The 23,303-nt window shown below is 41.9% G+C and overlaps 1 protein-coding gene across 2 annotated transcripts in view; it reads left to right on the top strand.

Moving 5' to 3' along the window:
* ZRANB3 (zinc finger RANBP2-type containing 3) overlaps positions 1-23,303 on the top strand; it is an 81,632-nt gene that overhangs the window by 11,696 nt on the left and 46,633 nt on the right. For both annotated transcript variants that reach the window (XM_070731273.1, XM_070731281.1), the window contains exons 3-4: positions 14,203-14,221; positions 20,511-20,689. In XM_070731273.1, coding sequence (XP_070587374.1) covers positions 14,203-14,221; positions 20,511-20,689 — 198 coding nt within the window. The remainder of the gene's footprint in view (positions 1-14,202; positions 14,222-20,510; positions 20,690-23,303) is intronic.

The following is a 23,303-nucleotide window of genomic DNA, read 5'->3' as shown; positions in this document are numbered from 1 at the left end:
TGCAGCCCTATTTGGACAGGGAGTCATTGCTCACAGTCGCTCATGCGCTCATCACCTCGAGGTTTGATTACTGCAACGCTCTCTACATGGGGCTACCTTTGAAAATTGTTCGGAAACTTCAGATCGTGCAGAACGCAGCTGTGAGAGCCATCGTGGGGCTTCCAGGATTCGCCCACGTTTCTTCAACACTCCGTGTCTTGCATTGGCTGCCGATCAGTTTCCGGTCACAATTCAAAGTGTTGGTCATGACCTCTACATGGCATTGGACCAGATTACCTCCGGAACCGCCTGCTACCACACAAATCTCAGCGACCGATAAGGTCCCACAGAGTTGGCCTTCTCCGGGTTCCGTCGACTAAACAATGTCATTTGGCAGGCCTCAGGGGAAGAGCCTTCTCTGTGGTGACCCTGGCCCTCTGGAACCAACTCCCCCCGGAGATTAGAACTGCCCCCACCCTCCCTGTCTTTCATAAACTACTCAAGATTCATTTATGCCGCCAGGCATGGGGGAGTTAAGATATTCCTTCCCCCTAGGCCATTACAAGTTATGCATGGTATGTTTGTGTGTATGTTTGGTTTTATTATAAGGGTTTTTAGTTGCTTTATTAATTGGATTTCTACATGCTATTTTTATCATTGTTGTTAGCTGCCCTGAGTCTGCGGAGAGGGGCGGCATACAAATCCAATGAATAAATAGCTAGTTGGGTAATGAAATTTCTGCAGGAAAACAATCAAGGTCATTTTGTACCAAGGGCACCATGTTGTTATTTTGCTTGCCGCCCCGAGTCTTCGGAGAGGGGCAGCATACAAATGTAATAAATTATTATTATTATTATTATTATTATTATTATTATTATTATTATTTATCAGCTAAGCTAAGGTGTCCGTTTGTTGAATTCAATGGTGAATTTGGATGGGGGGAGTCATTGTTGATTTGTAAAGACATGAATCAATGGTCTAGAGCAGGAGTCTGCAACCTAGACAACTTTAGGACTTGCAGATTTCAATTCCCAGAATTCTGGGATGTGAAGTCTACAAGTGTTAAAGTTACCAAGGTTGGAGACCCTGGCCTAGAGCAGGGGTGTCAAACTTGATTTTATTGAGGGCTGTATCAGGGTTGTGTTTGACCTCAGAGGGCTGAGGACTGGACGTGGCTATGATTGGTGTGACCCGGGACATTTTCAGCTGTGATGGCCTCCAGCCTTCTGCCAGTGAAAATGGAGCTTGGGGGCTGTGCAGGGGGCCCCCATGCCCTGTTTTTGGCCACAATAGCCTCTAGCCCTCTGTCAGTGAAAATGGGGCTGTGGGAGCTACATTTTTGCTGGTAGAGGGCTCCAGGAGGAATGGGGTCACACGTCCCCTCCAGTTCTGTTTTTGCTGGCAGAGGCACTGCATGCCGGACCTGTGCTGTTTCCAAGTTGGCACCCTGCACTAGCCCCCCCCCCCCCCCCCCCCCCGGTCTTGATGCGGCCCATGGGCCCTTATTTTGATACCATTGGTCTACAGCAGGGGTAGGTAAAGTTGGCTCTTCTCTGACTTGTGGACTTCAACTCCCAGAATTCCTGAGCCAATCATGCTAGCTCAAGAATTCTGGGAGTTGAAGTCCACATGTCATAGAAGAGCCAATTTTGCCTACTCCTTGTCTAGAGGAGTGGTTTCCAAACTTTTTCAGTTTACCACCTCCTTGGTGCTACAAACCCATCCTCACTGTCCCCCACCCCGACTCTCTTCAGGTGGGCGTGGCTTGGTGGTCAGGTGACCAGGTGGCATTGCCAACTTATAAAATGTGGTGAAACTCACTTAACAACACTCTTGTTTAACAACCAAAATTTTGGGCTCAATTGTCATAAGCCTTCCTTCCTTCCTTCCTTCCCCTTCCCTCTTTTCTTTTTCTGTCTTCCTTCCTTTCTTCCTTCCTACCTATCTACCTACCATCTTTTTGTCTTTCTGTTTTCCTTCCTACCATCTTTCTTTCTTTCTGTCTTTCTTACTATCCTTCCTGCCTACCTGTCTGTCTGTCTGTCTTTTTTCTAACATCTTTCTTTCTTTCAAGAAAGTGCTCTGGCCGGTCCTCCGCTTACCTTCTTCGTGAAGCTAGGAGACCACCCGGCACACCCATCTGCTGGCTCTCCATTTTCTGCCTGCCCTGTCAAGGCTCCTACCAGCACAGAGACTGGCAGCCTTGAGGCTGGCGGAGCTCCATAGGTGCGTGCCTCGATGCTTCCCGGCCTGCAAAGGTCCCGGAGCCGAAGGCGAGAAGGGAAGCGATGGCAGCAACCACACTCCGGCAATGTCATGTCCCCTGTCATGTGCCGTCCAGGAGTGTGGTCTCTTAGCTGGCAGGGGCCTTGGTGGGGCAGGCAGAAAGTGGAAAGACGGCAGATGAGTGTTCCAGGTGATCTCCGAGCCTTGTCCGGAAGGTAAGCCAAGCACCGGCTGGGCCCATGCATTTCCGCCCATCCCTCGCTCCAGCCATCTCCTAGGAAATTCACAGAAATTGGCAGAGCTGGGCCGGGAAGAGCCGCCAGTGCAGCAGTGCCCAGCGAGGAAGGCTGGGTGGGGAGGTGCAGCCAGTTGTCTTATCCTGTGGAGCGGATGGACTAGAAATAGTGTGCTTGAGTGGGGCCGGTGCAGCCTATTGTGCCTTCTTTTGGCCTGCTCTCCATCCTGGAGGGCAGTGCATCCCCCCCCCCCCAATCCTCCGTAAAACCTCCTGCCCCGTTTCGGCAAAGGCAGAACCCTGCAGGACTATCAAAAGAGGGGAGGAGGATGCTGTAGAAAAGACCGCCTTTCACCCGTGCCTCCCGTGCCAGCTCTGCAGGACATAGGGCTCTGAAGCAGCCCACTAACTTCCAATCCGGCGCCACAGTCTGAGCTCCCAGAGTGGTGCCAGCGGTTGGCTGGACTGATCCACAAAGAGAGCAGGTAGGTGGCCGGTTGAGAAGCCAGTGGACTGCTTTGGAGCCACAAGTGCCATGGAGCCGTCATGGGTGGAAGGCGGCCTCTTCCTCCTTTGGGTCGCCCTGCAAAGAGGGGAGTTCTGCCTTTGCAGAAACGGGGTGGGCACATCTGCAGCAGCCCCTCTCAGTGTCTGCATTTCCAAGGGCCACCTGCTTACCCATTGGCCAGGCTGGGCTAGACGCCGACCTCAGAAGGAAAGCAAGTATGGGGAATCACCGGGAAGGCCATGTGGAAGGCCACCAAGCATGGCAGGGCCAGGGGGAATGGAGTAGGAAAGGCAGACTTGGACGGTGGGGGGTAGGCCAACAAGTTTGCAGGTTTACCTGGCAGGCAGATCAGAGGTGCAATGCTTCAGGCAGACATTATTATTATTATTTATTAGATTTGTATGCTGCCCCTCTCCGTAGATTCGGGGCGGCTCACAACAATAAGCTGCATAGCAGAGACTGGACGAGGTAGAGAGAGCAGGCATTGACTAGGGTGTCAGCAAAGCAAATGCCTTTTTGGCAAAGGAACAATTTATATAGGCCAGGGGAGGGTGGACTGGAAGCACCATATGGCGGAAAAAGCGGTGAGCAGGGAATTGGGTGTACATGGGCAGCAGGGGCACAGGGACAGGACTTTGCCTCTTAGCGCCCTCCTAAATCATCCCACCACCTCCCAGGGCCCAGTACCACCCACTTTGGGAACCACGCCAGAATATGTTAAGGAATACTGTCTCTTATGCAACCAGTTGAGGGTTTTTTAAATTAGTTTTCAGAGACTCACCAAGTGCCTCCAATGAAGTGAAGCAAATAAATATAAGGAACACTTTTTTTTTACTGTAAGGCCTAGTTTTTGTAACTCTTTCTTCAGGAAAGCATACCTTTTGCTCATCCCAAAATATATTTTGATACAAAGCAAAGGCTTTTGTCTTCTCTCTAGCCTTTCTATAATTTTGTACATTTTATTGTAAGTAGGTGCTGTAATTGGAATAAGGAATTTTATGAGGCTGATGTCTTTGCTATGAATTTTTAATTATGTTTTCTTGCTTTTTTTATTTTCTGAACTTTTTAATGCCTTTTGGTATGTTTAATATTTTAAGAAACTTTGTCAGCCCTCCAGAAGGTTTTGGTTATTAGATGGATTGCAAGTATTACCAATAGTAAAAATAGAAAAGTACCCCGTATTGCTGTCAGACTGATAGTTCTCATTAGCGCCAAATTCATTTTGAACATTCTATATTTGTGTCGTTTCAGGCTCTATTTTTGGCAAGATACTGTTGCAAGGCAGGTCATTTTGTTTCAGAATTAGGACTGCATCGTGTGATTGGTGACAGATAAATGAAATGGCTGCTTGAACATTTTAAAATGTACCAGGTTCACATTCTTTAAATAACTCCAGTATGAGAAAGATGTTAATGCTAAAGTGCTGCCTTGTATGTGGGATGCAAATTATATGCTGGAGTGTTATATAAAACTGATTCACATGAGTGGGCGAAAATCCTAGGAAAATGTGGAGCTCCAAATTGAAGGGAAACAGAACTCTTCCTCTGTTACAGAATGTTCTGTAGTTAGAATGTGTAAGCACTGTTAATTAACAGGTGAAGGGGATCTATTGATATTAAATCAAATTTGCCTTTGCTGCGTTTTTCTTTCCTTTGTGTTTGCATTCAGTGTCTCTCTTGAGCTGTCCTCAGTTGTTGGGACCTCACAACAGAAAGCATGGGAAGCTGGCGTATAAATGTTTTCAATTAATTATCATGCTAAATAAAAGAAAATTCCATTTTTAAAAATGACAGCTTATAATTCTCGCCCACTTTAGATGGCCCATCCTTATATGTATAATTCTCTAAAGGCTGGATCATCCGTTTCTTAAAACAAGAGCGTGTCTGTCCCTTCTTAATTTGGTATAACTTTATTATGAAACACAGTTGATGGCAGTTCAGCTTTCATGAAACACAAGCCCTGAATAATCCTTTTCACATGCATGTGGTTTGGGCAACGTAATTTCTTATTTTGCAAGATAGCAGCTGTGTGTTTTCTTGTCCTACGTTGCAAGTTGGCTTTCATAAGCTTAGGGACCATGTCTTTGCTTTAATTATCCTTTCCAAATAAACTATTAAAGTGAGTGTGAGTAGTCCAAAAGCTAGAATAATGGGCTTGAATTTGAGAAATGTTTTGTTCACATCTGTGTCTCCATAATTGAGCAGAGTTCCAGCAAATGAGTATCTCCATTTATTTTTAATGATTTGGTAGCAATAAATATGATAAATTACCAAAGATGGCTCTTTTTTTTTTACAATTCACAAAGAAACTAAGCTTTGTATATTCAACAAAAAATATGAGAATCCTTTGGTCATTTAGTGTCTTTAGACAGGTTATGTCCTTAACATAAAAGCTTGAGAACTTGTAAGTATATAAGGATTACCACTTCTAGTTTCTGGACCAACTGTTTTGATTTGCTGACAAAATTAGGAATTGCAGTCCTAACATACTGTATCTGAATGGCTGCACGAATCCCAGCGACCATTTAGGTCCCACAGAGTGGGTCTTCTCCGTCAACTAAACAATGTCGTTTGGCGGGACCCGGGGGAAGAGCCTTCTCTGTGGCGGCCCCGGCCCATTGGAACCAACTCCCTCCAGAGATTAGAATTGCCCCCACCCTCCTTGCCTTTCGTAAGCTTCTTAAAACCCACCTCTGCCGTCAGGCATGGGGGAACTGAGATATTCTTTCCCCCTAGGCCTTACAATTTACGCATTGTATGTTTATATGTATGTTTGGTTTTATAATAAGGTTTTTTTTAGTTGTTTAGTATTGGATTGTTACATGCTGTTTTTTATCACTGTTGTTAGCCGCCCCGAGTCTGCGGAGAGGGGCAGCATACAAATTCAATGAATGAATGAATGAATGAATGAATGAATGAATGAATGAATGAATGGCATCAGAACAGGGGTCTGGACTAAGGGAGAGTTAATAACTGTTCTCAGTGCAAAAACTATTTGAGATGTTTGCTCACTGAAATTTATAAAGATAATAAGAACTATAAAGCAGAATACAACTGTTTGTCTTTTACATTTGTACATGATTTCGTGATATTTATATTCCACCTGACAATACAGTAATATCTTTACTTTTTTTGGAAAATGAAATATTATTTTAAGTATATAATATACCTTTCTTTGGTATGTGACTTCCATATGAGCCTCCTCTAATTCCACCCCCCCTCAGGCCTACCATTTAAGAATGGAGAAACAGAGGAAGTAAAGTACTTTCTCAGAAACTACTTTCATTAGAATGAGTGTGTATAGTGATAAATATGTAGAGCTAAAAGCTGGGGTTTGGGATTTAAGTCAGAAAGAGTTCCGAGAGTCAAAGGGCCAGTTACACTCTCTGAAAATGATCAATCCCATAGAATGGTTGCTATAGGAAGTATTGGAGGAAGGCATTCTAAGTCTACTACCTTGAGATCCCAAGAGCAAAGCAAAATGTGGATTTTAATAATGACGATGGTGCATGTCAATATTGCAGTCTAATAATATTAATACTGTATATTAAATGTCACAATATAAAAAAAAAGATGTTGAGACTCTAAAAAGAGTGCAGAGAAGAGAAGGACAATAAAGATTACTGGATGCTAAAACACATGAAAAATGATTGCAGGAATTGTCTAGTTTAACCAAAAGAAGGATTTGTGGTGAGGTGATAACAGATAACAGATATTTGAGAGGATGCAGGAAGGAAGAGGGGGTCAACCAAAGCATGTGAAGGCAGGACAAGAAGCAATGGAGGGAAACTAATCAAAGAGAGACCAACCTAGAACTAAGGAGAAATTTTCTGATAGAAAAATTAATCAGCGGAATGACTTGGCTCCAAAAATGGTGGGTGCTCCGACACTTTTTAGATTTTTAGAAAGAGAATGGACAACCAATTATCTAAAATGGTATAGGGTTCTTGCTTGAGGAGATGGTTGGACTAGAAAACCTTCAAGGTCCCTGCCAACTCTGTGTTGTTATTCTGTTAAATAGCTTCCCCCATCCCTCTAAAAATAAATTGCAATTATATTACATATGCACCCTGCCCTTCTTTTATGAAATCCTTTTGCAAGGATTGATAAATGTTCCAACATCATGTCATGGGTTTATGAATGAATGGAGGTTCATATCACTCCTACCGTAGATGGCTTATGATTCATTAAAACTTAATACTTTATTATTTTATGGAAAACAATTGCTAGGACAGAGCAAATGCTTCAAAAGAGATACTGTGGAACACAAGAGAATCTTCAAATTAGCTATGTGAACAGAGAGAACAGGAATCTGCTTTAACAATTTGAAAAGAGCTGGTTTATGTGCACTCCTTTGTATTCTGAGGAACCTTTTCGAAAGAATTGTATACCGCTAACAACTACTTTCCATGATGATAACTAGATCTCTAAAAGAAGAAGAATCATTGGACATTTAGATTAAGATCAATGTATTTTTAAGGTTGTTGGTAGAATCAACTTGAAGCAAAATTTGTATCATATTTAGATCTTTTATTTATTTAATTAATTTTATTTCATCTTAACAAGTGACTTTGGGCAGTATAAATCCTAACACATTAAAAAATGTAAACCGTACAAAATAATCCGTTTATACAGTTTGGCTGTATTAACTCACTTTTAAAACATTTTGGCGGAGAAGGGGACAGGCCTGAGCACTCAACCAAATCCTCACAAGCTTGCAAAAAGTCAACAGTGAGTAATCCTGATATCTGAAGAGAGAATAGAAGTCTGACGGCAGAAAAAGACCTCATGGTCCATCTAGTCTGCCCTTATACTATTTTCTGTATTTTATCTTAGGATGGATATATGTTTATCCCAGGCATGTTTAAATTCAGTTACTGTGGATTTATCTACCACGTCTGCTGGAAGTTTGTTCCAAGGATCTACTACTCTTTCAGTAAAATAATATTTTCTCATGTTGCTTTTGATCTTTCCCCCAACTAACTTCAGATTGTGTCCCCTTGTTCTTGTGTTCACTTTCCTATTAAAAACACTTCCCTCCTGGACCTTATTTAACCCTTTAACATATTTAAATGTTTCAATTATGTCCCCCCTTTTCCTTCTGTCCTCCAGACTATACAGATGGAGTTCATTAAGTCTTTCCTGATACGTTTTATGCTTAAGACCTTCCACCATTCTTGTAGCCCGTCTTTGGACACGTTCAATTTTGTCAATATCTTTTTGTAGGTGAGGTCTCCAGAACTGAACACAGTATTCCAAATGTGGTCCCACCAGCACTCTATATAGCGGGATCATAATCTCCCTCTTCCTGCTTGTTATACCTCTAGATATGCAGCCAAGCATCCTACTTGATTTCCCTACCGCCTGACTGCACTGTTCACCCATTTTGAGACTGTCAGAAATCACTACCCCTAAATCCTTTTCTTCTGAAGTTTTTGCTTACACAGAACTGCCAATACAATACTCAGATTTAGGATTCCTTTTTCCCAAGTGCATTATTTTACATTTGGAAACATTAAACTGCAGTTTCCATTGCTTTGACCATTTATCTAGTAAAGCTAAATCATTTACCATATAACAGATGCCTCCAGGAATATCAACCCTATTGCACACTTTAGAGTCATCGGCAAATAGGCAAACCTTCCCTACCAAACCTTTCCCTATGTCACTCACAAACATATTAAAAAGAATAGGACCCAGAACAGACCCTTGTGGCACACCGCTTGTAACCTGTCCCTGCTCAGAATACTCGCCATTAACAATAACGCTCTGATGTCTACGCTTCAGCCAGCTGCAAATCCATTGAACTATCCAAGGATTGTCCAATCTTCACTAATTTATCTATCAGCTCTTTATGTGGAACCGTATTCTAGAAGGCAGGAGATACAGCAGAGAAGATGCATCTCCTGGTTTTTGCTACTAGACATTCTTTGGCTGATGGGACCTGCAATATGCCCAATCATAAATTGGATGGATAGAAACAACTACAGGAAGAAAATTCCTTAGATAACCCAGCACCTAAGCCATGTAGGGCAGGGGTAGGCAAAGTTGGCTCTTCTATGACATGTGGACTTCAATTCCCAGAATCCCTGAGGTAGCGTGATTGGCTCAGGAATTCTGGGAGTTGAAGTCCACAAGTCACAGAAGAGCCAACTTTGCCTACCCCTGATGTAGGGTGTTAAAGATGACAACCAGCATCTTAAATTGCACTCAGAAACACACTGGCAACCACTGCAGCTCACAAAGAAGTGGTGTTACATTGAAGAATACCTGACACTCTACTACACAAGCAGCCACATTCTACACCATTTGAACCCCTGAATGTTCTTCAAGGGAAGCCCCATGGAGAGGGCATTGTGGAATAGGAATGAAATTAGAATAAATACAATAGAATAAGAATAGAATAGAATAAGAATTAATAAATTTTTACATGTTGTGAGCCGCCCCGAGTCTTCGGAGAGGGGCGGCATACAAATCTAAGTAATAAATAAATAAATAAAAAATGAAATAGAATATAAATGAACGGAATAGAATAGGTTGGACAAGACCTTGGAGGTCTTCTAGTTCAACCTCCTGTTTAGGCAGGACACCCTATTCAGTGGTTCTCAACCTTTCTAATGCCGCGACCCCTTAATGCAGTTCCTCATAATGGGGTGACCCCCAACCATAAGTCTAGCGCCAATTCTCCCAACAGAGCTTTAAGCTGATTGGCAGGAAGGTCAGGGGGACACCTCCACTGTAAATGCCTGATTGGTTGGAGTGTAAAAATATGATCCAAGGCACCAGAATAGAAGCTTTAGATCCTAACACCATGGGAAATTTGTCTTTTCCCATGGTCTTAGACAGGGTCTTGACCCCCAGATTGAAAACCACTGCCCTATATCATTTCAGACCAATGGTTATCCATTCTATTCTTAAAAAGCATTCACAACTTCTGGAGGCAAGCAGTTCCACTAATTAATTGTTCTGTCAGGATATTTCTTCTTATTTCTAAGTTACTTCTCTCCTTATTTAGTTTCCACTCATTGCTTCCCTTTCCTGTCCTCAGGTGCTTTGGAGAATAGCTTGACTCTTCCTTCTTTGTGGCAACCACTGAGATAGTGGAACACTGCTATCATGTCATCCCTGGTTCTTTTCATTAAACTAAACATATCCAATTCCAGCAACTGTTCTTTATATGTTTTAGCTTCCAGTGCTCAAAAATATATGAGTAACTGAACAACCTACCAATCTGGGAACAGGTGTAATCAGCACACATCCCAAGGTAGGTAAAGGGTGCTACGGTTCATGGCTGCCACTTTCTTCTTTCAGGGGCCATAAGTCCCAGAAGACTCCCAGATTGCACAGTAGCCTGACTGAGACAGTAACACCCTATCCAAATTTATTGTGGAAAAACCTTCTCACCAGGAGGCTCAAACACCCAACCAGCCATTCTGTTTTTAAATGGTTTGATTGGGAGCAAACTATTCATCTTTTGTTTTCAGTCTTTTCATCCAGGATGGTAGACAGCAGTAACATTCTAATATATTCTAGTATGCTGAATATTAATTAATGTTCTCTTTTGGCACATTTGTTTGTTCTGAGTTTATAGCTTGAAATGAAATGCATCAAGTCTGAAATTAGAGTTCTTGATATAGTTGTCAGATAGTTGGGACAGATGGTATGCAAATTATCTATTCTCAATTGGGTAACTATCAGTTAAAAGGAAATGACTAATTGAACTTCGAAGACAAGATGTCCTGCTCATAGCAGTCAAAACATATGACAGAATTTATTTTTGAATCTCCATAAAAAAAAGAAAAATCTGAAGATCTGTTTTGGGGGTTGGGTTTTGTTTTGTTTTCGCTTCAGTACCACGTAACCTTTCTGATGGTGCAGGTAGTTTGCTTTTATTTCATTAAATAAAGGAGACACTGACCAAACTCTTTAATAAAGCTTCAGATGACAGTTTATATTGTTAATAAAGATAAAGAATTTAAAATAAGGAGCTTCTATAAAAATACATTGCAGAATTTAAAAAAATCAGCTGTCAGGTGTGCTTCCCTCCAGAGTCCAGAAAAGTAAAACTCCAACTCCATTTGAATGAGAAAGAGTAATTTTACTAGACAAGAAATGAATGCAACAAAAGGAAAGCAGGTTTTGAGGGAAAAGGTGAGCAGGTTGTGTATATAAAGATCCCCAGGCAGTTCCAGAGGTATTCTGGTCCAATGCCATGTAGGGCTTTAAAGGTCATGACCAACACTTTGAATTGTGACCGGAAACTGATCGGCAGCCAATGCAGGCCACGGAGTGTTGTAGATACGTGGGCGAATCTGGGAAGCCCCACGATGGCTCTCGCGGCTGCGTTCTGCACGATCTGGAGTTTCCGAACACTTTTCAAAGGTAGCCCCATGTAGAGAGCGTTGCAGTAATCGAACCTAGAGGTGATAAGGGCATGAGTGACTGTGAGCAATGACTCCCTGTCCAAATAGGGCCGCAACTGGTGCACCAGGCGAACCTGGGCAAACGCCCTCCTCGCCACAGCCGAAAGATGATGTTCCAGTGTCAGCTGTGGATCGAGGAGGACGCCCAAGTTGCGCACCCTCTCTGAGGGGGTCAATAGTCCCCCCCCCAGGGTAATGGACGGACAGATGGAATTGTCCTTGGGAGGCAATACCCACAGCCACTCCATCTTGTCTGGATTGAGTTTGAGTTTGTTGACACCCATCCAGTCCCCAACAGCCTCCAGGCACTGGCACATCACTTCCACTGCTTCGTTGACTGGACATGGGGTGGAGATGTACAACTGGGTATCATCCGCATATTGATGATACCTCACCCCATGCCCTTGGATGACCTCACCCAGCGGTTTCATGTAGATATTAAATAACGGGGGAGAGGACCAACCCCTGAGGCACCCCACAAGGGAGAAACCTAGAGGTCGACCTCTGACCCCCCACTAACACCGACTGTGACCGACCGGAGACAGTATGACTATAACTTGTTGCTTATATCCTAAGATTTTTATTAATATTGCTTCTTCATTGCTTATTTGACCCCTATGACAATCATTAAGTGTCGTACCACATGATTCTTGACCAATGTATATTTTATTTTATGTACGCTGAGAGCATATGCAGCAAGACAAATTCCTTGTGTGTCCAATCACAATTCGCCAATAAAATTCTATTCTATTCTATAAGAATAACCCTCCCTTAACAATATTTGAAACCTCAAACAGGGTAACCTCCAGAGCACTTCCCCCCTCCCAAAATCCCATTTTTTCCTCCCCCCCCCGTTACTATGGAAGCCGAGGCAAGCAGGTCAAGACGAAATGCAGAGACTGACATCAGCTATCTTATTAATACACAACAGTGATGTAAAGCTTGCTCTAGTAAATTGCTAGGTTCTTTCCTTATACTTCATTTCCTTCCTGCTATATGCCTTATAGCTAATCTCTTTACCATCTGAAATTTCTTCAGTGTCCATCCCTGGAATTTTAACCAACCACCGACATTGGAAATACAACCTTTTAAAAATTCTATTTTACTTAGATGTGTCTTTGCCCATGTCCCTGTTTCAGATACAGTGGTACCTCATCTTACGAACGCCTCTTCTAATGAACTTTTCAAGATACGAACCCGGTGTTTAAGATTTTTTTGCCTCTTCTTCTGAACTATTTTCACCTTACAAACTCAAGCCGCTGCTGCTGGGATGAAGGGGTTTCTTTTTTCCCCCTTTTTTGAAGAAAGAAAAGGGAGGGGCGGCTTGGAGGGGGAAAGACTTTGCATTAACAAAAGTAGGAGATCAGCGTGCTTGCAGGCACTGAAAGAGTGTCTTTTGAAGAAAGAAAAGGGGGGGGCGGCTTGGAGGGGGAAAGACTTTGCATTAACAAAAGTAGGAGAACAGCGTGCTTGCAGGCACTGAAAGAGTGTCTTTTGAAGAAATAAAAGGGAGGGACGGCTTGGAGGGGGAAAGACTTTGCATTAACAAAAGTAGGAGAACAGCGTGCTTGCAGGCACTGAAAGAGTGTCTTGAAGAAAGAAAAGGGAGGGGCGGCTTGGAGGGGGAAAGATTTTGCAGAGAACAGCGTGCTTGCAGAGGCACTGAAAGAGTGTCTTTTGAAAAAAGAAAAGGGAGGGGTGCCCCCCTTGCCTTTCTTCCTTCCCACTCACCCTTTAGCCTAGCCTTGCTTCTTCCACCCGTCCCCTTTAGCTGCTCCTCCCTGCCCTCTGTTCGCCTTCCTTCTAAAGTTTGGGATTTTCCTGAAGGATTTGCACATATTATTTGCTTTTACATTGATTCCTATGGGAAATATTGTTTCGTCTTACGAACTTTTCACCTTACGAACCTCCTCCTGGAACCAATTAAGTTCGTATCCTGAGGTACCACTGTATATGCTAGAATGCCTGCCCAAGTAGTGTACCTCTGTATTAAAGCCTCCAAATTTTCTCTTTGGCCCCTGACTTTCATTATCCTTGACTAGTTGCAAACAGGAGCTTCCCGTTTTCTTCTCTAACTTGCCTCCCATCCATCCCTTCACTTTCATTTTTATCTGTATCCCTTGCCTTTTCCATTCCGCCAAGTTCCATTTCATAATCATGTTTTTATTTGAGGGCTCTGCCATTTTAAAATTGCATTTCTTCAAGAAAAAAGATTTTCCTTCTGATTTAATAAAGTATTTCAGTTATTTAAAAAAAAAAGTTTGTTTGATTGTTACTTAGCGTAGATCCAGTTTGATCTTCATATCAGAAAAGCTGTTCCACCCAAACATTATGTAATTTCAAAATTACTTAGTTAAAATATACTTAGTCCAACATTTCTCATGGTAACACGCATAATCCCTTCAGCTTTATCATTTCAAGAACTCGGAGTGAATGGATTCCAACCTACACAAAATAGTCATTAAAATTCAGATCTAAAGCATGGCCATAACAGCTCCATATATTAAAAATATGCTAGATGATACAGAAATATGAATTAAGTTTTGAAATGTGATCAAGCAGGATTTGTCAATGGAAATCAGTATGCTATAAAGAAATGCTGTTCATTTTGAAATAAAAGTTGACTTGTAGCTTAGTTAAGGAATGATTTTGGATTTGAAGAGACACAAATCTAAAGCCAGTTTAGGCAAAAAGATGGCTTGTAACAGGCTAAGTCTTGGGAAAATCTTACATTAAGCCATGTTAGAAAGAAACTGCTTCCTGATAATTAATTTGCAATTGAAATAATGCTTCATTTTGGTTTTACCCTAATTTGTTTTATTTTTCTCTTAGGTGTATGATTGCAGATGAGGTAAGTGATTCCTCTTTTCCTTCCTTCCTTCCTTCCTTCCTTCCTTCCTCCCTCCCTTCCTTCCTCCCTCCCTCCCTCCCTCCCTCTCTCTCTCCCTCTGTCTCTCTCTTGAACATTTGTTTCATAATTGTTTCAAAACATGATAGTTCAGCATAGTTTTCTTAATGTTATACCCACACACACACACTAGCTGATACCCATGCTTTACTACGAAACTATGTGATGGGGCTTGATAAATTGACACTTAAAGCTTGAAAATTATAAAAGCTTGCATATCATAAACTTTCAATTCATCCCTCAGATGAATTGTTCAGGACCTCCCTGTAAACAACATTCCTGGTTTTGCTGTCTGGCTGAAGGATGGCAAAATTGACAGAGATGAGGAAGAAAGGCAGGTGGGGAGGTCCCTGAAAGTGTTGGCAGGATACCAAGTGCCTAGATTTTAATCATGTAGCTGTCTGACCTTTATAATGGACATAACTTCTGAGATCAGCATAAATACTATCCATTCACTACTGCCATAACTTTAATCAGTCACTAGATAAATAGTTATTAAATCAGGACTACCTCAGGGTTCAGACCAGTTTGGGCAACCTGGTAACGACCCACTGGTGGCGACATGATGATGTCACTAACCCAGTTCGGTTGGTGCTGGTACATGGCCGCTGCCATCTTATTTATTTATCTATCTATCTATCTATCTATCTATCTATCTATCTATCTATCATCTATCTATCTACCTATCTATCTATCATTTATCATCTATCTATATCTATCTATCTATCTATCTATCTATCTATCTATCTATCTATTTGAAATTTGTTTGATTTATTTTTTCTTCTGAGCATGTGCAGAAGCTCAGTTTCTAGCACTGTGCATTTGGTCGCCATCTTGTTTTTGGGTGTGTGTGTGTCCCCCCGGGATTTTTTGGCACTGTGAATGCGCACAGGCTCAAAACACTCGCACACCCATCAGGCACACCCACGCAGTGTGGGAGAAAGAGCCGGCAGCAAGGTAAGTAGGAACCCATCTCTAGACTACTTGTAAAGTAATGAGAACAAAGATCAGCGCCTTTATTAAACAGAGATGCTGTGGAAGGACAGGCTATATTAGAAGATTATAGACCTGCCTTCCTTTCCTCCTCCTTGGCCTTCCCTCAGTGTCAGGATGACTCAATTGACATTCAAACAACAGTGTTAGACAGGTAGGGAAGCAAAAGACATGGTTGCCAGGTGGTCTGCAGCCACAGAGTAGGACGAATTAAGAAAACTCAAAGCCCAGGAATAAAAGTAAGAAGTAAAACCTAAAGGGTAGATTGGGAGAAATCTGTTTTCCCCCTTTTCCCCAGACCTGAAGTGTAGGGAAAGTTATTCTAGATGTGTCCCTCAGCTAGAGGCAAGCTGTGGAAGAGGAGAAGAGCCAGGAAGCCCAGCCAGGAACACACAGCAGGAGAGGCAAAGACAAAAGTCAAGACTTTGACAGAACAGAAATAGAAAACAGACGCCAGAATCAGATAGACAGATTGAACTATGTGAAAAAGATTATAGTGATATAGACAGTAACCATAGAGATACATACAGAGTTGTTCTATGATTGAACCACATTTTTTAATTAACACATGGAAGGAAGAATGCCTAAATAAGATCTCTCTTCCTATTTACGTTTGTGAGCAGCTGAAAAAATAACTTAACTTTGTGAGCTGAAAAATAACTTCTTGCCTTAACCCCAATTAATCCAGTTAACCCCGGTTAAATAATTATTTCCTGGTTTTGCTTTAACTTGACAACCCATATCTGCTATACCAGTGATGGCGAACCTATAGCACAGGTGCCACGTGGAGGCATATCTGCTGGCATGCGAGCCATTGCCCTAACTCAGCTCCAATGTGCATATATGTGCTGGCCAGCTGATTTTTGGCTCAAACAGAGGCTCTGGAAGGGCATTTTGGGCTTCCAGAGAGCCTCTGGAGAGATGGGGGAGGGTGTTTTTACCCTCTCCTAGCTCCAGGGAAGCCTTTGGAGCCTGGGGAGGGCGAAACACAAGCCTACTGGGCCCACTAGAAGTTGGAAAACAGGCTGTTTCCAGCCTCCAGGGGACGGGGGAAGCTGTTTTCGCCCTCCCAAGTCATTGAATTTTGGGTGTGGGCACTCGCACATGTGCAATATCACATGTCCATGCCTTTTTGACACCTGAGGGAAAAAAGGTTTGCCATCACTGTGCTAGACCACAGTTGTCCAAACCTTTAGCTTGCCTGGGCCGCATTGACTGAAGAGGAATTGTCTTGAACCACATATAAAATATACATAAATAACAAACTTCCTTTATTTCTAAATATTTTTTATTGTGGAGCTGAACTACTAGCTGTCTAGGGCCACATGCAGGCCATGGGTTGGGCATGTCTGTGCTAGATGTTTAACAATGAAGCTAGTCCTTACCAACATGTAACTTTCCTCTATTAATACCTATACTATGCAAATGGGGATATGATCGAAGGGCTATAAAAACTTGCCCAGTGAAAGCAATCACTTTATGAAATTTGCCATGACATTTTCTCCTCACCGATGTTTTGGCTTACCATGACCTATCAAGGGGGAATATCTCTCATGCTGTAAGAACTGTACATTAATACCTCATCTTACGAACCTTATTGGAAACAATGTAAAAGTGATTAATGCGTGCGGGGGGGGGGAATCCCAAAATGTCGCTCTGCTTGGCACCGCCTCCCGGCTGTCAACTTTTAAAACAGCCGGGGGGGGGGGGGCTTCTCAACGTTCTCTCGAACCCAAACTTTTCGGGTTCGGGAGGCCGCCGAGAAGCACCGCCGCCTGCCTGTCACCTTCTTAAACAGCAGGGGACTTCTCGGCGGCCTCCAGAACCCGAACCCGAACTTCCGGGTTCAGGAGAACGCTGAGAAGTCCCCCTGCTGTTTAAGAAGGTGACAGGCAGGCGGCGGCACTTCTCGGCGGCCTCCCGAACCCGAAAAGTTTGGGTTTGGGTTCGGGAGAACGCCGAGAAGCCCCCTGGCTGTTTTAAAAAGTGAATGCCGGGCGGCGGTGCCCAGCGGAGCGCCATTTTGTAATCTGCGGTGGGTTCGTAAGATGAAAAAAGTTCGTAAGAAGAGGCAGAAATTTTCTGAACCCCGGGTTCGTATCTCGAAGTGTTCGTATCACGAGGGGTTCGTATCATGAGGTACCACTGTATTTGAATTTTCTTAAATCTATCAATGCCTTAATCAATTTTGATTGATTATACTGAACTGTGCAGTTCTGCTGTAAGATACAGTTAGTATCACCTGCAAATGCTAAAGCCAGCAATAAGTTCTTAAGATAAAAGATATAGAGGGCAGCAATAAATATATGGAGGTAGTTCTCTTTTAATGACGATTTGTCAACGACTGTTAAAAGTTACGATTGCACTGGGGAAAAAAGATCAATGCACTTACGACTGTCATCCCCATGGTTACATTGCACTTATGACTATCATCTCCATGGTTACACTGCGATTTGGTTGCTTGGCAACCATTGCACATTTACAATAGTCACAGTGATCTGCACAATGATTCCCATTGTGACCTTTGCAACCTGCTTCCAACAAGCAAGGTCAAATTGGGGATGCTGGCAGGAGGTGGCAAATCACAATTCTGTGATGTCTCGCTTAATGACCATGGGTGATTCTCTTAACATGCGCAACTAAGGGAGGTCATGTGATGTATTGCTTAGCAATGGAATTGCGGATCCCAGTTAGAGTTGCTAAGTGAGGACTACCTGTATATTAGAGATATGGAATAGCATAATATGAAAAACTGGATTTTAAAGAATATAGTCTGGATAACAGCCTTTAGAAAATAATTAAAATAAAATGTATTTAATAAGATACTGGTTTCTGATTTTCCTTGTGTTGTAAAATAAATATCTCCCCCAGCTATTAAAGGGAGATAGAAAAAAACCAAGTTTCCAGTGCTTTGTGTCTTTGAATCTGGGCCAATCTGGTTATTTTTAGTTCAAAAAACAATCTGCGACAGATGCCTTAAACTCATGATAAAATTCTGAAATTGCTTCCAAAACTTACCTTACTAGTAATAACAGTGCTGCCTGTCCAAGAGTATTTTGGAATGTGGTTGTTACAACAAATTTAATAAACTAACAACAATAATGTCATAATTTGGGTACAGGCAGTTTTTGAGACTCCTAGAGTGGCCCATGTTATACTGTTATTTCGTGAACTGCATTGACTGCTGATTTGATTCTGGGTGCAGTTCAAGGTGTTGGTTATTGCCTTTAATACCCTTTATGGCATGAGTCCAATTATCTGAAGAACTGTCTTGCTCCAGTGGGATTGGCCCATCTTACCCTTGCTGGCAGATGAGGCATTTATTTATTTATTTGTTTGTTTGTTTATTTGTTCATTTGTCCAATACACAATACATATGGAAGAGAATAGACATGAAGTAATATATATAAAGATAATATGTAAAAATAGAGAAGATATATGAAAGGAAGAAAATATATGTGATATATGAGATAAAGGAAAAACAATTGGACAGGGGACGAAAGGCACACTAGTGCACTTATGTACGCCCCTTACTGACCTCTTAGGAACCTGGAGAGGTCAATCGTGGATAGTCTAAGGGAGAAATGTTGGGGGTTAGGGGTTGACACTGTTGAGTCTGGTAATGCGTTCCACGCTTCGACAACTCAATTGTTAAAGTCATATTTTTTACAGTCAAGTTTGGAGCGGTTAATATTAAGTTTGAATCTGTTGCGTGCTCTTGTGTTGTTGTGGTTGAAGCTGAAGTAGTCATTGACCGGTAGGACGTTGCAGCATATGATCTTGTGGGCAATACTTAAATCGTGTTTTAGGTGCCGTAGTTCTAAGCTTTCTAGACCCAAGATTGTTAGTCTATTTTCGTAGGGTATTCTGTTCCGAGTGGAGGAGTGAAGGGTTCTTCTGGTGAAATATCTTTGGATGTTTTCAAGGATGTTGATGTCCGAGATGTGGTATGGGTTCCAGAAAGATGAGCTGTATTCAAGGATGGGTCTGGCAAAAGTTTTGTAGCATGCTGCAGACCCTGTCAGTCAAGGAAGTTCAGCTGATGGGGTCCAGGAGAAGAACCTTTTGTGTTGTAGTTCCTGTCCTTTGGAACATCATACCCCCCCAATGTGAGATCTGCACCCACCCTTTTGACTTCCAAAAGGGCCTGAAGTTCTGAATCTGCCAATTGACCTGAGACCCCAGTGGAGGTGCACTACTCCGAAGGTGGTTATTGGATTAGGAAAGACTATGCCCCTCCCTGTGTACTTTGTGTTGACCCATCATCTTTTAACAGTATTTATTACTGTTGTTATATTTTGCTTTATTATTTTGGTGTGTAGTAGTTATAAAGTTATAATCCAGTGTCTTATCTGGATAAGATGGGCAGCACATAAATTAAATAAATAATTGGAGAAGAATAGGCATGCTGCTTGATTAATGACTTCGAGGCCCCCAGTTGAATGCACACTTATTTTGTTGATTTTGGTAGCTATATATATTGTGTAAGGAATGGTACATTTCACTGGAGCAATGTTCATGAATGTATTCATTATCACTCAATTACCACATTTACAATTACACTGATTTAGTTTTAGAGAAATAGTGTGAATGAAGATGATAGAATAACTATAACTCTCTCTCTCCCCCTCTTTGTGCGTGTGTTTGTGTATGCAGTCTTTTAATTTCACACTAGCATATTTGTTTATTTATAATTTATTTGTTGCCTATCTCGTATCCAGTGACTTAGATCCCATTAGACAGTCATAGAATTGCAGGACATTCTTTTGAGTGATTAGCAACTGGTTGAGCAACAATAAACAAAGGATAGAAATAAATGGATAATTTTCACAATGAAGGGAAATAAGTGCAGCTCTTCAAGGATCTGATTTAGCTTTGTTGTTATTTTACTATTTTACTGTTATTTGTAAACAGTTTAGAATTAGATATATCAAGCGAGGATGTCAAATTTGCAGATGACACCAAATTCTTTTAAGATGGTGAAAATGCAATTGTACAGTATAGCGCTCCAAAGGAGTGTCCCACACTGAATGACTAGAGTGTAAGGGACAAATGTAATTTTTGTTATTCATGCGTACAAGTAGAAAATGTGATTACATTACCATTATTTTATACTGATAGATTGGCCAGCTACTGTTGCACATGTAACAACCCTAGTATATCTGTATCTAGTTACACCTGTAGATGAAGAGCTATCACAAACAGTGTATTTTTCTCCTTTCAATTGATTGCATTTTAGATGGGTTTGGGGAAGACTATCCAAGCAATAGCTGTATCATACCGTTATAAAAATGAATGGCCGCTGTTAATAGTGGTGCCCTCATCTCTGAGGTACCCTTGGGTTGATGAAATGGAAAAATGGATTCCAGACCTCTGTCCAGAGGATATCATCGTCGTACAAAATAAAACTGACATTTGGTGAGTGATATATTAGCAATGGCATTATTTTTGAAGTGGGTACCAGATGGTTTAATCTCCTTTCTTGTTAGACAGGACAGGATACGTACAATCTCAGCTCTTATAGCAGAAAATGGAAAAACTGACATTTGTTTTGAAGAATTGGAATTAATAAACTGCTTTCCCATGCTGGAGCGCTAATAAAAAAAGACATAATATGTTGGAAGACAGAATAAGAGCTGTGTTATCCCCTCCCCTCCCTTTCTTGCAGCCCTGATTGAGGTTAGTTATATCATGCAGTTGCTAATCTGAATATTTTGTCTTGGGTTTTTAAAAGAGATGGGCCAAACAGTTAGACTTGTCCGGATATGTATACAGAGCTGCTCAGGAGGACTAGATAAGATATCAGAAAATATTTATTTATTATTTTATTTTATTTATTTTATTTGTTTTATTTGTTTTATTTGTTTTATTTGTTTTATTTGTTTTATTTATTTTATTTTTATGTCGGCCTTCTCCTTAGACTCAGGGCGGCTTACAACATGTTAGCAATAGCACTTTTTAACAGAGCCACCATATTGCCCCCACAATCCGGGCCCTCATTTTACCCACCTCAGAAGGATGGAAGGCTGAGTCAACCTTGAGCCGGTGATGAGATTTGAACCACTGACCTACAGATCTACAGTCAGCTTTAGTGGCCTGCAGTACTACACTCTACCTGCTGCACTACCTCGGCTCTTGTGGCAATATTGTGGCAATTAATGAACCAGATAAATGATGAAGACAATTGTTTTACTCTTCAGTGCAAAATATCTTCAGTCTTCTATATACAGGAACTTTACATTAGCTATATTCAACTTACTTACAAGTAGATACTAAACCAATCCAGGTTTCTTCATATCACTACTACTCTACTCAATATTTAGCTCACGCTCAAACTGCTCCAGCTAGCCAACTAATAACCACCACCATGAACAGCAAACGGCAGCAAGAGAGAAGAAAGAATGATGAAGTTGATTTGCATCTTATAATGCTGTGGCCCAATCAGATTGCAGTTCACACCCAATGACTCAGCATTAACATGCTTACATTCTACCTTTTACCTTGTATAGTAACACAATGAAATATCACCCAGGATTGCTAATCCTGACAAGACTATGGCTTGAATTGTTGATCTAAAAAAAGCAAGTGGAAAGCATTTGTTGTCAGTAGTGATAGTTATTAGATGAGAGTAGTGAACCTACTGGTTCTAAATTGCATTTGTTGCGCCAGAGGCACGCCCATTACATCCAGTTACTGACCCTCTGCTCATGCTCAGAAGCCTTTGCGGATGCACAGAGGATTCCTTGCCAGCCGCTTTCAAGCAGAGAATCAGTTTTGGAGGATGGCAAGCCAGCCATCACTACCGATTTGGCGAATTTCCGCCACCGGCTCACGCAAAGCGGTCCGAACTGATAGCAATTACAAGCTCAGAGGAGGAAGATTGAAAGCTCATGTTGTATGATTGGCATTAATTATATCGTGCAATTTTTTTAAAAAAGAAAACCCTTTTCAATATTTGCTTTCATTCCTTATTATGTTGATTTTCAAAGACTTAAAAGACTGGCAACACTTTGTATTTAAGAGTGCATGGTGCTGTAGGTAATGGGTTGAAGGCTCCGGTTTCTACAAACACAATGAGTTTCTTTGCTTCCCAAATCAGGGTGTTGTTTTAAATACAGTGATACCTCGTTTTACAAACCCCTTGTCATACAAACTTTTCGAGATACAAACCCGGGGTTTAAGATTTTTTTGCCTCTTCTTCCAACTATTTTCACCTTACAAACTCCAGCTGCCGCCACTGGGATGCTCCGCCTCCGGACTTCTGTTGCCAGTGAAGCACCCGTTTTTGCACTGCTGGGATTCCCCTGAGGCTCCCCTCCATGGGAAACACCACCTCTGGACTTCTGTGTTTTTGCGATGCTGCAGGGGAATCCCAGCAGCGCAAAAACAGGTACTTCGCTGGCAACGAAAGTCCGGAGGTGGGGTTTCACAACGAGGGGAGCCTCAGCGAAATCGCAGGATCACAAAAACACGGAAGTCAGGAGGTGGGGTTTCCCATGGAGGGGAGCCTCAGGGGAATCCCAGCAGCACAAAAACGGGGTCTTCGGCTGGCAAACGGGGTGAGTTTTGGGCTTGCACACATTAATCGCTTTTCCATTGATTCCTATGGGAAACATTGTTTGGTCTTACAAACTTTTCACCTTACAAACCTCGTCCCGGAACCAATTAAGTTCGTAAGACGAGGTATCACTGTATTTGAACTCTAGTCATCCCTTTGGGACCACCAGCACATGAGGAGAAGCTGATGCAGCACTGTCCTAGATACTGTTGCCTTCTGAGCTTTCCAGTTAATATCAGCTCTCACAGATACAGTCACCCACATGTAATCTTGGGACTTCGCAGTCTCACTGGCTAAAATTAATGTAAAAGTTTTTTTTTAACTATTCAAAAATGGCTCTCTATGATGATCACTTTGGTAACTATTCTGTTCATCATAGGATGAATGGATATAATTTACTAAATTTTATTTTAAAGAAATTAGTGGGATATTTGAAACGAGATGCTTTTGAACAAACCTCAGTTCATCATCGTA

This window comes from Erythrolamprus reginae, chromosome 1 (assembly GCF_031021105.1).
Source record: "Erythrolamprus reginae isolate rEryReg1 chromosome 1, rEryReg1.hap1, whole genome shotgun sequence".
NCBI classification, from domain to species: domain Eukaryota; kingdom Metazoa; phylum Chordata; class Lepidosauria; order Squamata; family Dipsadidae; genus Erythrolamprus; species Erythrolamprus reginae.
Note: the sequence above shows the minus strand (reverse complement) of the source record. Positions and strands in the feature narration are given on the sequence as shown.